This window comes from Lissotriton helveticus, chromosome 2_1 (assembly GCF_964261635.1).
Source record: "Lissotriton helveticus chromosome 2_1, aLisHel1.1, whole genome shotgun sequence".
Lineage (NCBI taxonomy): Eukaryota > Metazoa > Chordata > Amphibia > Caudata > Salamandridae > Lissotriton > Lissotriton helveticus.
The window spans coordinates 1,911,753,400-1,911,771,289 of NC_136059.1; the positions used below are offsets into that span (position 1 = coordinate 1,911,753,400).

At 49.4% G+C, this 17,890-nt stretch overlaps 1 protein-coding gene across 1 annotated transcript in view; it reads left to right on the plus strand.

Moving 5' to 3' along the window:
• The window catches only part of BBS7 (Bardet-Biedl syndrome 7), a 388,515-nt gene that overhangs the window by 191,324 nt on the left and 179,301 nt on the right, over positions 1 to 17,890 (plus strand). The window contains exon 9 of the mRNA XM_078676844.1: positions 2,882 to 2,966. Coding sequence (XP_078532970.1) covers positions 2,882 to 2,966 — 85 coding nt within the window. The remainder of the gene's footprint in view (positions 1 to 2,881; positions 2,967 to 17,890) is intronic.

Sequence of the window (17,890 nt, forward strand, 5' to 3'; positions counted from 1 at the left end):
AATAATAATCACACTTGCATCCAAGTTTTCCTGAACGTCCCTTGCTTGATGGCTTTTCTTTTGGTTGCTGGCTAAAGAATAGTCATAAACTTAGTTGATGTCCTAAAGGTGGTGTTATTGCTATATGACTGGCCACATTTGGCGTATACTCTTCAACAACTTACACATCATCAGATTTTCTCCCATTGGAATATTTTTCATGTATCAGTTGAAGATGACTCTTCCATTTGATGTTTCTATGTAGTTTAACCACCACTGGAGCTTTAGATTTACATCTTCTAATAATATGTTTTTCTCTGAATAAGGCAAAATCTCTGGAGGTAATGAACCTTCAGTCCCTGGCAGGTCCTGTATTGTAATGGCTTCGCATATATCACTTGGATGGATGAACCTAGAAGTCCCACCATCCTGGACCATTCTCTCAGTGACAACTATTTCGTTATTAACAATGGATTATATTCCTCAGTTTTTGTGAAGGAAAGTTGTACATTGTGTTACTGAATCGATCTTGAAATATGAACAGTAACAATCCTAGGCAACTGAAGGGCAAAAATTACATATCCAGCCCTGTGTGCAAAAACATTAGTGAGTATTTAGACTCCGTGTACAACACATTTAAGTTAAAACTTTCATTTTATTGATATTTCATATATAAAATTTTAAAACTCTGACATTGACATAAATCACTAAGCAACCATAATACTTCATAACAGACAATTTGAAATTATGACCAATTATACATAACCAATCATTACAACAACTGAAAAGAAATTAATATTTCTGTATTACACAACAAAAGACAATCAATGATAATCTTATTAATGTGAAAGTGTGGCTGAGATGGTGAAAAGATCTTGTTTTTCTCTATGCGTGTTTCGGCGTGCAAGATGCCTTCTTCAATTCTTCAATGCATAGCAACGTCCGGCCAATCTCCCTGCTGCTACTAAATGTTGGAGAAGTGGGTCAACCAACAACTCGCCCGTTTTTTGGAAAACTAAAATCAGAACCATTGCACTCAGTCAGGCTCTCCCCCTTTACATCCTTCGCCAAACTGCTTGAGTACAGGGTACCTCAGGATGGACCCCTGGCTAATTTGGTGGAGACATAGGGCGTAATGTTCATCTCATACACCAACGACACGCAGCTGATGCTCTCATTCCCGCAGAAGGATATGGGAGCATTAACTGCATTTAAGGGATGTCTCAAATTGAACTCTGACAAAACAGAGATACTCTTTTTTTGGGCACTGACAGTCACCTAGACGCATATAACTGGTGGCCCTCTGAGCTAGGTCCCCTCCCCCACCACTTCATCAGTGGTAAGAAATCTGGGGGTCAAATTTGACCCCAACTTAACTTTTGAACCTCAGGTTAGAGAAGTGTCAGCCAGCTGTTTCCTCATTCTGGAATCGGTCAGGAAGATGATCCACTTGATTCCTGAGGAAAACCGTAACTCCGTCCTTCAAGCCCTGGTAACCTCAAATCTTGATTATATGAATAACCTCTACTTAGGTCTACCATTGTATCTGGTTTGCTGCATGCAGATTATTCAGAACTCTGTAGCTTTGCTGATTCTGAAGATTCGGGCTTGCTGCTCTGTCATGGCCCCCTTGCGTAGTCTCGTTGACTTCACATTGTTAGCCGCATCATATTTAAAGCCCTAACATTTGCCTACACAACGTGTGAGCAAAAAGGCCTCTGCTATCTAAGAAAAAGATTGCCTCCCTACCATCAGGAGAGATCACTACACTCCAATGGACAAAAACTTCTACGTGTTCTTTGTGTCCTCAGGGCAAGAAGAGGTGGCTGCTCCTTTTCCTTCTTAACCGCTTAATTCTGGAACTCTTTGCTTTCGACTCTTCGCTTTGCCCCCACCGAATCGGTGTTTGGTAAACTTCTGAAGACCTATCTGTTTGATATATAGGCCTTCCATTCTGAGTTTGTTTTACTTTTAAAGGCACTAGCGCCTGAATGCCTCTTTGGATGCAGCTGCACACTTTATAAATTTGATTGATTTGTGTTCAGTTGCAGTTGAATTCACCTGAATGTACATGCCGTAGGAAAATGTGGCAGATAAAGGCGGTAAGGGTCTGACCCAACCCCAGCAGGCCCAAGAAAGGAAGTAGGGGAGCAGCCATTTAATTTTGATATATTTAAGCAGCTTCTACATCAGCAAAAGTGTCTGGATTTGATCTGAATCATGTGGTGTATGGGATCAAATCACACCCCAGAAGCCTTAATTTTAGTAGTATTGTAATCCAAAAAATAGTAATTACACATTGGCAAGACATTTGGAGGCGAGAACTCCTTGTGGTGGTGGTGGATAAAGCACAATACAGGGTTGATGGGTTTGTTATTTTCTTCCTGTCCCATATCACATGATTAGTATCCCTTTGATCGTGGAAGCTAATCGTAAAACTAAAGTCTCCCTTTAAGATGTATATAAATAAAGAGCCAATATAGAGCTCAGCTGTAGGCCTCTCTGCCATGAGGTTGGGTGGGCAATACACCTCATGGATGGGGATGGGTATTTAGCAAAGCACAGGAAATGTACAAACACTCTCCAGTTTATCCCAGGTTCTAATAATTTACTGTCATGTTCTCAGAACTTTAATATTCCCAATGTTTGCACTTATCATGTTCATTATTATAGTTTTTCTGATTTTCAAGATAAGGTCAGAACTCCTTTCTGAGACAGTTCAAAGGCTAAATAAAAAGATTCATTTTCAACAACAATAACAGCATTGAGTTTTTGTTCTACTGTTTTTTTCATGATTGAAGTTGTAATGTGTGTTCCCAATCCACGTTACTGTACTGTGTACATTTACTGTGCTCTTTAACTTGAATGTGAAAGCGGTTAATCAGTTTTTTGTTGTGATTAGGCATTATCGGAAAGTGTCACATCAATACAAGGAGGATGTGTTGGGAAAGATGGATTTGATGAGATTTTAACAGCCACTTATTCAGGTATGAATGCATAAAAGATGGATAAACGTCTCTAACTGACAAACAGCTCATAAGTTACAAATATTTTACACATATCTGCTATTCTAAATTATCTGTTAAACACATTACTAAACTATAGGTTTTTACATAGGAAATGTGACTCTAAGAGCTTTTAATTTGAAATTATTTATTTTGAACTTCTGTTACTGATTCTAATCGTAACATACTCTGTACTGTAAACTACCTCTTGATGAATACATTTACATTGTTGTGACAATTTGAGTAAGAATAGATGTCTAATTAGAAGTTCATGGTTTCTATTTGCTACCCATTCCTTTGTACTTAGTTGTAATGTTGATGTCTCAAATATATAAAATGTTCTCAGATTTCTCCTGCTCTGAAGCTGCAGCATTGCCGACTACTATTGGTAGAATTGATGTCCAGATACCAATCAATCAATCAGGGATTTTTAGAGCGCACTACTCACCTGTGCGGGTCTCAAGGCGCTGAATATGATATGATATGATATGATATGACCCTGGATATCCCGTGAGGGTCTCAAGGCGCTGAATAGGATACGATATCGCACTTGATATCCAAATGATAAAATCAAATGTATATCTTATTTACTGTATGAAGTATATAGTTTCCACTTTGAATCAACTACTTCTTAAGACGGAGTAAGAAGTGAATTTATTGTATAAATAACTAATTACAATAAGACCTAAAAGTGTAAAAACTAATAAACCCCTTAATAAGACATCCCCCTTTATAGGACATTCATTTCAATTCTGTGATCAAAATAATAGTTAAAAACATTAGGACAATAAATAACTTAAAACTACTGTCTCTTGCTGACATGTTTGAGATGAAAGTAGGCTTGATCAATTAAATTCCATAAGATTACTAATAAAAGAATTACTGTGTGCATTAAAAGACAATTTAACAGCCTCTACTTTTGTCCTCATCTTGAGGGCTCAGAAGTGTTCGTATAGATACTCCTTCCAAATATCCAGAGGGTTGGGCACAGACAAATAATGTGACCTATTCACTCATCCTTATAGCCGCACAGCCTACATCCCTAGCATCCTACACAACATGCGTTCCTCGATCTTCAAAGTCTCCAATTAGAATGTACAGTCATTTAAAAAATCATTTTTAATGACCTTCCAAATTTAAGCTGATATATGGTTTTTTGCAATAATATAACAGTCTAGATCCAAATCTATATGTTTATATTTCAGTGATGCTTGAAAGTGTTCCTCATGACAGTTATCCAACAAGGTTGTTTGTCTCTTCTGAATAACTTTGGGCATCCCACTAAGGATATTAGGTTAGAGGTAGTTCTGTGCCACAACTGATTTCTTTAGTATCAAAAGATTCAGCCCCCCACTTCATATCAATGTTTATATTTCGGTCTTCAATTATGAGCCACTTAAGTGTGTCATTATTAGCCCTGACAGAGTCACAAATGATGTTTATTGTTGCTGCCATATGGAGAGGCCATAATGATGGAATGGTCCCTTCTAGATGTGTCATGCTTTGAGGGGTTGAAGACCATAGATTAAACAGAGGTATTGTCGCTTGCATATGGATAAGACTCAAGTCTAGTATTGTTTTTTGAGTTGAAAACTGGTGAACAATACAGTAGTGAAGGTATTATTGTTGCGTTGAACACTGATCAGTGGCCCTTCCTCCATATATCGTTGAAAACCTCCTGGTGGAGGTAGATATAATTCCTATTGTTTGCTTCTTTGCTTCTACGCTCGACCTTCCATTTTTGTTTGTCATGTATGGATACGCCAAGATAATCATAAAACCCTACTTTTTCAATTAGTACAGTGCCAGTTTTCCGTGTTTTTTGCTTATTACTTTTCCCAAAACACATTACTTTTGATTTAGATTGATTAACCAAAAGAGTTCTTTGTGTTCAAATAATAACGACGTGATTATTGATATACAAGGCCTTTAGCTGTCGATGGAAAAATGACCAGGTCATATGAGTATGCTAGATGTGTTATCGGTTGTTTCCCTAGTTTTAGTGGTATACCATCAGCATGATCCAAATATATATGCAGATCAGAGATGTAAAAAGAAAAGAAAAGAGGAACGAATATACAACTCTCTTTTAATCCATTCTGCATGTAGATTTTAGGTGAAATAAAATTTAAACTGATAGTTTGATTTGTGACCATGTCTCTTCATGTAGGGCCTTTATAAAATGAAGAAGTGGGTAATTGAAAACACAGTTTTGCCGCTTGGCTCATTTGAGAGAACAGTTGACTATGCTGAATGCCGTACTGTAATTGATCTAATAAACAGTGAGCGCTGCTTCTCTATGGAATTCTGGGCTAACCGGATCAAGGCAGTGATGTTATTAATGGTAGGGTATCCAGGCCAAAACCCTATCTGCTGGAAAGGTATTACTGTCTTCTCTGTAGCCCAGGCAAATATTTTTTTACGAAGATATTTTGCAAAGATCTTACCATCACAGTCTACTAGAGTTGTGAGCCTGTAGGTGGTTTAGGTCACTTTTCTTTTCCTTTTTATGTATCAGATGAAAAATAGATCCTTATCAAGATGGCGATATTGTGCCACTGCAGAATATTTGAGAGTAAGTAATGGGTTGGCAATTCAGCCACTGGATTTTTGCTATCTGAGAAGCAATGATGTTGCTAGTGATGACATATGTTCATTCAATCAATCATGCCATTTGTATAGCGCACTACTCCCCCGGGAGGGTCTCAAGGCGCTTGGGGGGAGGGGTATGCTACTGCTCGAACAGCCAGGTCTTGAGTTGTTTCCTGAAGGCGAGATGGTCCTGGGTCAGCCAAAGGTGGATGGGGAGGGAGTTCCAAGTCTTGGCAGCCAGGTAAGAGAAGGATCTTCCTCCGGCGGTGGCTTTTCGGATGCGTGGTACGGCTGCGAGGGCGAGGCTGGTGGACCGTAGCTGGCGGGTGGGCGTGTAGAAGGTCAGGCGGTCGTTGAGGTACTTGGGGCCCAGGTCGTGGAGAGACTTGTGTGCGTGGGTGAGGAGCCGGAACGTGATCCTCTTGTCGACGGGGAGCCAGTGCAGGTTCCTCAGGTGGCTGGAGATGTGGCTGCGTCGGGGGACATCCAGGATGAGTCGGGCGGAGGCGTTCTGGATGCGCTGGAGTCTTTTCTGTAGGTTGGCTGTGGTTCCGGCGTAGAGGGCGTTTCCGTAGTCCAGTCGGCTGGTGACGAGTGCCTGGGTGACAGTCTTCCTGGTCTCGGTCGGGATCCAGCGGAAGATCTTGCGAAGCATACGCAGGGTGTTGAAGCACGATGAGGAGACGGCGTTGACTTGTCTGGTCATCGAGAGGGAGGGGTCCAGGATGAAGCCCAGGTTGCGTGCGTGGTCGGTTGGCTTGGGTGCGGTGCCCAGGGCTGGGGGCCACCAGGAGTCGTCCCAGGCGTAGGGCGAAGATCCCAGGATGAGGACTTCCGTCTTGTCCGAGTTCAGTTTCAGGCGGCTGTCCTTCATCCACTCTGCGACGTTTTTCATCCCTTCGTGTAGGCAGGTTCTGGTGGTGTCGGGGTCTCTGGTGAGGGAGAGGATCAGCTGGGTGTCGTCGGCGTAAGAGATGATGTTGAGGTTGTGTTGGCGTACGATAGCTGCGAGAGGTTTCATGTAGATGTTGAAGAGGGTGGGGCTGAGTGAAGATCCTTGCGGGACGCCGCAGATGACTTCGGTGGCCTCGGAGCGGAACGGGGGGAGGCGGACTCTTTGTGTTCTTCCGGCGAGGAACGAGATGATCCACTCCAGTGCCTTCTTTTGGATACTGATGTTGCTGAGGCGCTGGACTAGGGTGCGGTGGCAGACCGTGTCGAACGCAGCGGAGAGGTCCAGGAGGATGAGGGCCACTGTTTCCCCCTTGTCGAGCAGGGTCCGGATGTCGTCGGTGGCTGCGATGAGGGCGGTCTCGGTGCTGTGGTTGGCTCTGAAGCCGGACTGCGAGGGGTCGAGGGATCCGTTCGCCTCGAGGAAGGCGGTCAGCTGTCTGTTGACGATCTTCTCGATGACTTTAGCAGGAAAAGGGAGGAGCGAGATGGGGCGGAAGTTTTTGAGATCGGTGGGGTCCGCTGTAGGTTTCTTCAGGAGGGCGCTGATCTCGGCGTGCTTAGGGTGCGATGGTGGAGTCGACCTTGTTGAAGACATGGTGTGGGCAGGGGTCGGTCGGTGATCCGGAGTGGATGGTGTTCATCGTGCGGGCTGTGTCTTCGGTGGTCACCGTGGTCCAGGTGCGAAGGGTGGCGGTGGGGGGCGTTGGTTCGACGGTTGGGTGCGTGGGTGGGGCGCCGAAGCTGTTGTGGATGTCGGCGATCTTGCGGTGGAAGAACGAGGCGAGGGAGTCGCAGAGGTCTTTTGACGGAGTGATGTCGTTGGTGCCGGTGCTGGGGTTGGAGAACTCCTTGACGATAGTGAAGAGCTCTTTGCTGTCGTGGGCGTTGTTGTCCAGTCGTTCCTTCAGGGATTTCTTCTTGGTGGTGTGGATGAGCTGGTGGTGCTTGCGGGTAGCGTGTTTGAGGGCGGTCATGTTGTCGGTGGTCCGGTCGAGGAGCCAGGCTTTCTCGAGGGTGCGGCAGGTCTTCTTGGAGTCCTTGAGGTCGTCGGTGAACCAGGATGCCTTCTTGCTTCTGGGTCTGCTGGGAGGGTTCTTTAGTGGCGCGAGGTCGTCGGCGCAGGCGGTCAGCCACTGTGTGAAGTTGCGGGCTGCTTCGTTGGGGTCCGTTGTGTTGGCGGGTGGGCTCTGGCTGAGGGAGGTGGTGAGCTGGTCTGCGGTGATCTTGCTCCAATTCCTGTGAGGTACCTGTTGCGGGTGGTGGTGGGTCGTGGATCTTTTGAAGCTGAAGTGGACGCAGCTGTGATCGGTCCAGTGGAGTCCGGTGGCGTGGCTGAAGGTGATGTACTTGCTGGAAGAGAAGACTGGATCAAGCGTGTGGCCGGCGTAGTGGGTGGGGGTGTTGACCAGTTGCTTGAGTCCGAGGTTGGCGAGGTTTTCCAGCAGGGCGGTGGTGTTGCGGTCCTTGTTGTTCTCCAGGTGGAAGTTGAGGTCCCCGAGGAGGATGTAGTCGGTGGAGGGGAGGGCGTGCGGGCTGATGAAGTCTGTGATGTCTTCGCTGAATTGTGTGCGTGGTCCCGGGGGTCTGTAGACGAGGGTGCCTCTGAGGGTCGTCTTAGGGTCGGTGTGAATCTGGAAGTGGAGATGTTCGGCTGCGGCGAAGGAGTCGTTGGCGTCGTTCGTGATGAGGATGGTGTTCCTGTGGACGATGGCGATGCCACCTCCGGTCTGGTTGATGCGGTCCCTCCTGATGATCTTGTCCCCGTCCGGGATGGCGATGGCGATGTCGGGTGCAAAGGAGGCGTTCATCCAGGTTTCCGTGAGGAAGGCGACGTCCGGTGATGTAGCGGCGAGGAGGTTCCAGAGTTCCACGGCGTGTCTGTGGACGGAGCGGGTGTTGATCAGGATGCACTTGAGGTGGTTGCTGCTGGTGTTTGTCTTGGCGGGTGCGGGGCAGGTTCGGAGGCAGGTAACTTGCAGGTGCAGCAGGTGAAGGGTCCGTGGGTGCGTCTCGGGGTGGCTCGGCAGCAGGCGTGTGTCCGGCCGGCATTGAGTGCGTTGAGAGTGGCGGCATCGTAGGTCAGTCGGGTCGTCTTGCCTCGGCGGGGAGGGCCAGGGGTCCTGGCGCTGGGCGCGGGCCAGGCGCGGACGGGCGCAGACGGGCTTACCTTTTGCGCACCTTCGGCGCTCAATCGGTGCTCCCGCTGCGCGCGTCCGCTGCGCGGTCGCTCTGGGGGCGTCATAAGTAAGGAGCCGGGAGGGAGGAGCAGCTGGGTGGCGGGAGCGGGGCGGCGAATGGAATCACAGGGGGGCAGGGCCGCAGGGAGGCAGCGGCGGGAAATTCCAAGAAGCAGCGGGCAGCGGGAAATTCTCAGGAGCAGCGGGAAATTCCCAGGAGCAGCGGGAAATTCCCAGGAGCAGCGAGCGAAGGAATCTGCAGGCAGGAGGCGGCACAGGCAGGCAGGAGCGGCAGCAGTGAGTGGGGCGACCAAGCCCTGTGGAGGGCTGAGCGTGTTGTGCTCTATCGTTGTGGAGAGTAAGTGGAGTATAATGGTTTGGCATAGTCGAAAAACAACCCCTCAGTGTTGACTCACTGTCTGGATATATGTCAGTTTTGGGGAGGTAGGAAGCATGATCAATATTGTCCCAGTCTTTTTCTTAAGCAGTGGGATATTTGTATGCTTTTCCAGTGCTCGTCAGAACCCACAATATGCTAAGAACATAGTTTGCAAAATAACTTGATTTCTTCTTCAGTATTCAGGTGTTCGAAGTTGTTTGTTCCTTCTGCGGACCAAACTTCCCATCTTAACTTGCATTCACGGCTCAAAGGCCCAGTATTGCCTCAAAAAGGGGTGGAGGAGGCATGTTCCAAGGGATCTCTTTCAGTTTTTTTTTGTTAATCCTCTTCCACGCCAGAAGGCCACATCGAATAATTGGATTGAGCAGTGTATGGTCTGTGGGCCTAATGTAATAGAGTATCTCAAGCACTGTCGAATTCTCTAAAAGAGATTGTCCGACCTGTACCTGTAGAGAGGTGGGCTAGATGCAGGTGTAAAACTAGACCAATTGTGATGATTTATGCTTCAAGTAATAGGACTCCTTGTCGGGCATAGATAAATGGATAAATCATATTACAGATATATGCTCAGTATGGAAAAGTAGACACAGTGTGCTAGTAGTGAGGGAATACGCCCTCAAACTAAATCAAAAAAGTTACATTTTCAGTGACCGAATATAGGCATGTAGGGCCCGATTCACAAAGATAAAGTTATACCAAAAGTCAAACTTTACTACTTTTTGGTATTCACAAGGGTAAGTTACTGCTAGTAACTTTGCTTCTAGTAAACTAACTACTAGTACAGTAAAGTTACTAGTGGTAACTTTCTTTTGTGAATGCTGAAAAGCAGTAAAGTTAGAGTTTAGGCCTAAGTTAGACTTTTGTTCTAACTTTACCTTTGTGTATCGGGCCCATAGTGTGCAGAGCATTTGTTATAGTTCATGTGATTCACAGGATAATAGTCTGCATTAGTATTTAAAATGTCTTTGTAGCCATATCAGTGTCAATAGTGTTTTGACTTTTGTGCAATTTCCCAGGTCATCATCATGACTAGTAGATTTGACTGAGCACACGAAGAAGTACATGTCACTTTAACTCTGCATACAGATAAGAGAAACGGAATTCAAGGGATGGAGCCTTTAAGTATAAGTAAGTACACCAGGCATACTAATCAACACTTGATGGTCAAGGGGATTGAATCACAGAAAATGCGATCCCATAATTAAGCAGGAGAAATCTGGGACCAAGTAGTGGAGTCTTAAAGGTAAATAGAGACAGGCGCTTTGCGAAACTGGGGGGGAAGACCCAAAATAGCTAGTTAAATCCCAAGTTTCATAAAAGTGTATTGTGCAACAGGGTTATGAAATGAAGGTCCAAAGTAACTACTAAGGTCCCTGGTAGCACAATATTATTATTGCTAATATTATGTCCACTTTATAAAGTGCATGGCTACCCAGCGGGTTTCCCGGCGCTAAGCATGGATAGAAATGTCTAACTGGAAAATTAGAATAACCAGGTCATGAAGTTCTTGCGAAAATATTGCAGAGACGTGCCGTGCCTTAAAGATTCCAGGAGGGCATTCCAAAGTTTTGGGCCCAAATATGCAAAGGAGTGACCTCCCATACACACCAGACGGATTCTGGGCACAAGGCATAAAGCCTGATGACATGATCTCAATGTCCGTCTGGGCTGATAAGGTGCCGCCAGATCCTTGATATAGCGAGGTCCTAGTCCAGCTCTAGCCTTGAATATAAAAAATAGGACTTTAAATTTAATTATTTTTTCAATTGTGAGACAGTGCAGCTCACGAAGGAGAGGCGAAGACGGGGCATGCTATGGGAGCCGATACAAGAGTCTCGACACTGAATTCTGTACAACCTGCAGACGGTGAATAGAGGCCTTGTCAATATCCAAATAGAGAATAATACCATAATCTACTCATGATAGTATCAAGGCCTGGATCAGTGTTCTTTGTGCTGAGTGGGGAATAATGCAAATAATCTTCCTCACACTCCTCATCAGAGCAAAACAGGTGGAGGCCACTTTAGCCACTTGGGTTTGTACCTCTATGCAGACGGCAAGGAAAAGATAATTTGTGTTGTCTGCATAGGAGGACAGGGTTAGACCACAACTCTCCACCACGCTTGCGAGAGGGCGAACATACAGGTTAAACACGATATGACTCAAAGCTGAGCCCTAGAGGATTCCACAGGTCAAGGCACAAATCTCTGAACCTCGCCTCTCATGAAAAAAGTTGAACGGACCTATCTTTCTGGAAGGAAGTAATCCACCATGTCACCAGTCGTTCCACCAAGGTGGAGTGGGACACAGTATCGGAGGCCGCGCTGAGATCTAATAAAATCAGCGTGGCAGTTTCGCTCTCAGCCAAGAGTCGTTTTATTTATTTATTTATTTTTTTGGTTAAAGACTTTTATTGAGCAATCAAATAAAAATTACAAAGATGGGCCTACAACCACACGGGCTGGCCGCTAATAGCAACGCACAAAATAAGAAGCAAACGATCCCTGCCATGGCCAGGCACACATCAGATACCAATTATTGCTCAAACATAGTACAGGACATAACAATTTTCTGTATTAGGCATAAAAAACAACGAACTTTAAACAAGGCGAATATACATTAATCAAGTCAGCCCAGAAGGCAGAGGGGAAAGCCACTAATCAGGAAGACAAAAGCACAATCAATAGGACTCGGCAAGGCCGGGGGGGGGGGGGACAGCGGGGAGGACAGGAAAATCCTAAAAGAGCATGAAAAATTTCGGGAACGCCAGCCTAGGGAGATAGGGTAGCATCGGGAGTGTCAACCAAGGGAGAGGTACAAATATCGCCACGATATGCGTTCCACTGACCCCAAATCTTCGTCCACGCCCTGGGTCTGCCCCTAGCCACATAGACGGTCTTCTCTCGGAACATGGACCAGTCCATGTTATCCTCCCACACCGAGACGTCGGGAGGTCTGGATGCGCCCCAGAGTTGCGCAATGTCCCACTTCGCGACCATGTATCCCAAGGTCGCCCATCTGGTCTGGGCCACAGAATAGTCGGTGGGTTCCCACACATTCAACAGGCATCGTCGGGCCTCAGGCCACAGGGTAATACCAGTCACAACAGTCATCACCGCAAGCACATCAATCCAGTAGGCTGCTACCACCGGGCACTCCCAAAGAATATGCAGAAATGTAGCACTCATCCCACAACCACGCTTGCATAAGCCATCCGGGGAAAAACCCATTACTACCAGACGCGGACCAGTCACATACACCCGGTGGAGGATCTTAAGTTGAACCAAACGAAGACGGGCGGGGATGGCGACCTCTTTCGGAGAAGAGAGTGCCGACTGCCAATCCTCGTCATCCAAGTCCAACCCGTCACCGACCCAAACCTCCCTAAGTCGGACCAGTAAGTCAGCGCGATTATTAATCAGTTTTTTGTAAATAAGGGAGATAGTGCTATCGGGCAGGTGTCCATCCAGTATGCGATCCTCAAGGGGGGAGGACTCGGGCAGAGGCACATCAGGAGTCAGAACTGAGGCCAGGGCATGCCGGACCTGCAGATACCGAAAAAACTCTCTATCACTCAAGTCATATTCTGTCTTAAGGGCCTGGAAAGACTTCACTCTACCCTGCACACAGACATCACCCACTTTACATATCCCAATCATATCCCAGCGGTCAAAGCCCTTAGTAGACCAGAGACACCCCAAACGTTCAGAAGCATAAAGCGGAGTCGCCATTGTCAGTCGATTCTCCCATCCCAAACTCACATTCGCGGCGCGCCACACATTGACTGCGGTCCTGGACGGGCCCGTAAGATGGCGCCCGGCCGATCTGGAATAAAGCGCCCTGTTAAAATCCCCTCCCGGCAGTTGGAGTCTATCCATCTCAAAGGCCGGATCTCGACCCGGGGAATACATTGCGTGGTTAATGGCAGACAGCTGGGTAGCCCAATAATATCTCTTGATATCGGGGAGCGCCATGCCCCCGTCATACCAAGGGATGGTAAGTTTCGCAAGGGCGATACGTGGACGCCCGTCCCAGATCAGTTGTCTTTGAAGACTCTCGATCGCTCGGAAATAGGTAGCGGGAACGTCGTCATAAGAGTTTTGAAGCGCGTATAAGAATCGCGGCAAAGACATCATTTTAAAAAGGGCAGCCCTGCCCAGAGGAGACAGGGGTAGCTTACGCCAACGGGCCACATCCAGTCGCAATCTAAGAAGCGGGGGGAGGAGATTACGCTCGAACCGGAGTGAAGAGTCCAGCGTAATAAAGATCCCCAAATACTTAAAGCCAGACTGGACAATCTGGATAGGGAATCTGTCCGGTAATGGGGGCAAAACACCCGAGAGAACATACACACAGGATTTAGCCCAATTAATAACCAAACCCGAGTTAGCACCAAATGAAGTAAGAACGTCAAATAAGACATTTAAAGATTTGCGCGGGGAAGTAAGATACAGAAGAATGTCATCCGCGTAAAGCGAGACGCGGTCTTCAAAATCCGGTGACCAACGAATCCCCTTGAGTGAAGGTTCCCATCGAAGCCACGCAGCCAACGGTTCCAGGGCAAGCGCGAAAAGCAACGGAGACAAGGGGCATCCCTGACGGGTCCCCCTACCAAGACAGAAGGGAACAGAAACCCGACCGTTTACCACTACCTGTGCCAAGGGTTCGGCGTATAACAACTTCACCCAACCAATAAACTCAGGTCCGAAACCAAATTTCTCAAGAGCTGCCCAAAGATAGGGCCATTCTACCGTATCAAAGGCCATCGAGGTGTCTATCGAAGCCAAAATGGCCGGCTCCGTCAGAAGCCCAGCCCTCGCAACAGCTCCGTGGAGACGACGTAGGTTAAGAGCAGTGTTGCGATGCGGGATAAATCCGGATTGATCCGGATGAACCAAGCCACTAATGACCGTCAAGAGGCGGGTAGCCAGGAGCTTAGCCAGAACCTTGGGTTCAACATTCAACAGGGAAATGGGCCTATAAGACGAACACAGGTCCCGAGGTTTACCTTCTTTGGGAATAACAACAATCGTAGCCAGACGCTGATCATATGGGAGAATACCCCGCTCCCGGGATTCCAAAAACATGGTGCGAAGATAGGGTGCCACCCAATCAGGACGCAGCTTGTACAATTCGATTGGCAATCCATTCGGACCCAAAGCTTTGCCCGAACGGAGTGAGCGAATGGCCGTCGCTATCTCGTCCGTAGTGAAAGGGGACTCCAAAGAGACTCGGTCTAAATCGGAAACACTGGGCAGAGCTATATCCCGCAACAAAAGGCGAGAGTCATCAACATCTCGTTCAGACACAGGGGTATAAACCACACGAAAATAATCCACAAAACATTCAACTATTCCAACCGGGTCGGTCACTCTCACACCATTCGAAGTCTGAATCACAGGCACCACACGATTCGCCCTCTCCTTCTTATCCAACCATGCCAATAATTTACCCGCTTTGTCCCCCACATCATACAAACGACCCTGTTGCTCCCGAAACATCAGTTTAGCCGCATCTGTGACCAAAGACCTATAAGCAAATTGTTTCAGACCCAGGGCGTGAAGTTTACCAGGTGTAACATCCGATTCTAGGTCAGCCTCTATCTCAGCAATCTCCCTCTCAAGGTCCACCACCTCCCGATTCCTCGCCTTTTTGGATTCAACAATAAGGGAAAGGGCCTGCCCCGCGAATCACTGTCTTAAAGGCCTCCCACAGGGAAACTGCAGAGGAGACGGACCCCTCGTTGTCTAAAAAATAATTGTCCAAAGACTTAATCAAGAGATCGCGGGTCTCGGGGGAGGTGAGGTACCATGGGTTGATAGGAGCCACCCGGCCCGCCGCCTCCACCCCCACCTCAAAACAAAGCCAGAGCGGAGAATGATCAGAGATGCCCCGGGGGAGGTGTCTAATCTCACGAACCGCCGGCGACTGGGCCGCAGGCATCAGGAAATAATCCAGTCTAGACAGACTCCCATGAGCCCCAGAATGGAAAGTGTATTGAAGCTGAGTAGGATGCGGGGGGGCGTGGTTTAGGCGCCGACCGGGATGGCTGCGTGAGCGAGTTGCTCCGCGCCGAGTCCCGTTTTCATCCTGGTGTAACTAGCCCCACACTACCTGGCGGCTGGCACTGGCCTCCGGTGGGATCGCTGCACCAGCGGGGAGCGTCTGTACCCCGTCGGGTCCCGGGGCGCTGCAGGCGGACGGTACTGGCGTCCCGATCGGAGTAGCCGAGGAACAAAGGCAAGATGGCGGCGCCACAAGAGCCAGGGCTCGGAGAGCGGAGCGATGTGAGGTGCGGCGCGGTTTGAGGCGCCTGGGGGCCCTTGTGAAGCGGAGCACCGTTGGGAGACCCTGGGGAGCGGGACCGGAGCAAGGGAGAAGGACGGCGGTGCTGCCCTGGCGCGGGCGGTGCCCCTCCCCCACCTGCTGGCCCGGACGGTGGGGGAGTGAAGCCATCACTCGCGCTGCGCCGGTGGCGGCGCTGCTGATACCTGTGGCCGACCCATCCCTGAGGGTGTTGCAGTGGAGGCTACCAGGACATAGTGTGGAACGGAGAGTTGGCCGTGTGCTGGGGGGGCGGCTGCCCGGAGCGATTGGAGGCCAGGCCGGAGGCAGGAGTGGGTGAGGCCGACCAGGCTGTGTGTGGACCCTGCAGTGCGCTGTGGCCGCGCGGATCAGTACCGCCGAGGGCGGTGGGCTCCACCTGCTCAGTGGGACGACCCCTGACTATCGGTCTCCTGAGGGGGCTTCTACCCCTAACCTCCGCACTCTGGTGACGCACTGAGGATCTCGGTGGGGCTGCGCGGGGTCCATTCCTGGGCTGGAGGCTGACGACGGAGCGCTGGGAAGGACAATTGGCGCCGTCTGGTGATCGGGGAGCTGCGCACCTTGTGACCTGCCATTGGGACACGCCAGGTGGCCCTAGGGGCGGGAAGGACGGACGGACTGCGGCCGCCGGCCGTCATTGACAGAGGCGGCATTGGTGGCACGTTTCCCGTTGTCGAGATGGCCGCGCACGGAGCTGGCCTCGCAGCGCCTCCTGAGCAAGGTGACGGGACGTCCGAGGCCGCAGATGGCGATCATCCAACAGGGCCCTCGCCGCAGGAGATGCGGCTGAACCTCCGTCTTGACGCCATTTTGGCCGCGATCACTACCACCAAGGATGAGCTGCACCAGGATATTGCGCAGGTGGCGTCCGGGCTTGGCCTGCTGAGAGCGGACCACGCCAAGCTCTCTGACCGTGTGAAATCCAACGAACTACTGCTCCAGGAGCTGAAACCGGCGGTGGTCACGGCGGAGCATAAACTTGATGACGTTATCCATCGACTGGCGATTCTGGAGCGTCGTGCAGAGGACGCGGAGGGACGCAACCGCCGGAACAACGTGAGGGTGGTGGGGCTTCCAGAGAAGATTGAGAAGGGTGATGCGGTGGCCTACTTGGAGGACTGGTTCCGCACCGTGGTGGCGCCGGAGGGCCTCTCCCCCTTCTTCTCCCTGGAAAGAGCGCACAGGGTGCCCGCGAAACCTCCCCTGGAGAGCCGACCGCCCCGACCGATGGTGGCCAGACTGCTGCACTATAAGGATCGGGATCTGCTGATCCAAAGGGCGAGAGATCGTGGGCCCCTCCAGGTAGACAACAGCAAGGTGACGATATTTCCGGACTATACGCAGGAGGTGCAGCGGAGCAGGGCCTCTTTTCTGTCGATAAAAAAAGAGCTGAGAGAGGAGGGGATTCAATACTCCTTGCTTTTTCCAGCCAAGCTGCGGATCATCGTTGATGAAAGGACTCACTTTTTCCAAACACCCGATGAAGCATGGTCCTGGCTGGAACTGTATCGTGCTGGGACGGATCGGGCACACAGGCCCGCCAGGGATCGAGTGCAACCGGTCAGGGTCAGGAAGTCGCAGCGCATCCGCTCCCGGAATAGGCGCCAACGGGCCGAGCGTGAGGCGCAAATGCTGGCTGATCGACAGAGTGCGTTGGAGGCCACGGCGAACATCACGGGCTCACAGCGCGAGGACGCCTCCAGGGGTTCGGCTTCGGAGGGTGAAGTTGAAGGTGAGAAGACCGGCGACGAAGACTCGGAGGTGGGAGGAGCGCAGGGGCCGGAGGTTACCCCGCAAACATCAGATGGTATCTTTAATGGGTGAAGCTCGTGGCTGCTGAACTTTTTGTAAGGCCTGGACGCTCCTGACTTCTTTTGGACTGCCAGGTATGGGGCTGCATTAGCAGCATGGGGCTGTGGGCGCGGGGTGGTTGCTCTGTCGTCCTGGTTCGGGGCTCCATAGTCCTCTTTAGACCCTTAAGGTCTTCTGTGGTGTCGACCACAGATTAGTGTGATGTGTTGGGTGTTTGAGGTTTGGAACGGGGCTGAAGCTGGGTTACTAGGCCCTGTCCTGGGGAGGGGAGGGATGGGAGTTGCGGGGTATGTTTTGAGGGGGTTGCACAATTGCTGCGATGTGGGTCACATTTCTTGGCGAGCGCCACTGTTGGGATTGATGCTCTATGGGGACGTTCCCTAATTTGAAATGTGTCACATGGAATGTCCGGGGTATTCGAACTATGGTTAAGCGCCACAAAGTACATGCCTACTTGGTGAGGCGGGGCGTTCAGATAGCGATGCTTCAAGAGACTCACTTGACACAGCAGGAATGTGGGGCGTTACAGAGGAGGTGGCGGGGTCAGGTGTTTGGCACGACTTACTCAGCATTTGCCAGAGGGGTGTTAATATGGATCAGAGCGGGCACGCCATTCCAAGTCACGAGTCAGAAGATTGATCCAG